Source organism: Monoraphidium neglectum (assembly GCF_000611645.1).
Source record: "Monoraphidium neglectum strain SAG 48.87 unplaced genomic scaffold scaffold02388, whole genome shotgun sequence".
NCBI classification, from domain to species: Eukaryota; Viridiplantae; Chlorophyta; class Chlorophyceae; order Sphaeropleales; family Selenastraceae; genus Monoraphidium; species Monoraphidium neglectum.
In genome coordinates, this window is record NW_014011240.1 from 8,748 (window position 1) to 9,499 (window position 752).

A 752-nucleotide genomic window follows, 5' to 3' on the forward strand; every position below is an offset into this window, starting at 1 on the left:
GGCCGCCGCCGCCGCCTCCCGGTCGCCGCCCGCCGCCGCGGCCTGCGCCTCGGCCGCCGCCGCCTCGCAGCGCGCGAGCGCCTCTTCAGCCTCCTTCCGCTTCGCGTCGAGCGCGCGGCGGCGCGACGCGCAGACGATGCAGCCGCAGCCCTCCGGGTGCTTGGTGGTGCGGCGCTTCCCGGTGTCGCCGGCGGCGACATGCTCGGCGACCTCTTCCAGTAAGTCCTGGGGCGGCGCAGGTTGGAACCATTTGACACAGGAGTTGGATGCCTGCCTGCCTGCCTGCCTGTGCGTCTGCCTGCCTACCTGCCTGCCTGCTCCCTGCTTGCCCACGTATTTGAATGTACGTGCGGACATGCGTGCACATGCGGGGCACAGCGCCCAAGCCAACCCGAAGGATCAAGAGCCATTGCAGGCCACACAGCCCCGGCCGGCCAGCCAGTCGACCCCCACCTGGTACGCGCGCGCCACCTGCGCCACAGGCTTCGCCGCCAGCCCCGACGGAAGCTTCCCCCGCCACTGCGCCCAGTCCTCTGGCCGGCAGCCCGCCCTGCGCCCCACATCCCCGTCCTCCCCGCCCGCCCCCTCGTCGGCCCCGTCTTCCCCGTCCCCCTCGTCGTCGTCGCCGCCGACGCGGGGGGGCGCGCCCCACGTCATGACGAATCGCAGCAGGTCCAGGCGCTCCCGCTTCATCCAGGCCTTCTCCTGGGCCCAGGCAGGGGTGGTAATATTAGGGGGTTGACCGATTGGGT

General features: G+C 72.5%; 1 protein-coding gene across 1 annotated transcript in view; it reads right to left on the minus strand.

Annotated features, from left to right (window-relative positions):
• The window catches only part of MNEG_10609 (50S ribosomal protein L17), a gene marked incomplete at both ends in the record, with an annotated part of 5,035 nt that extends 4,342 nt beyond the window's left edge, over window positions 1–693 (minus strand). The window contains one exon of the mRNA XM_014040920.1: window positions 454–693. Within this exon, the coding sequence (XP_013896374.1) occupies window positions 454–693 (240 nt within the window). The remainder of the gene's footprint in view (window positions 1–453) is intronic.
• Between the last annotated feature and the right edge of the window lie 59 nt (window positions 694–752).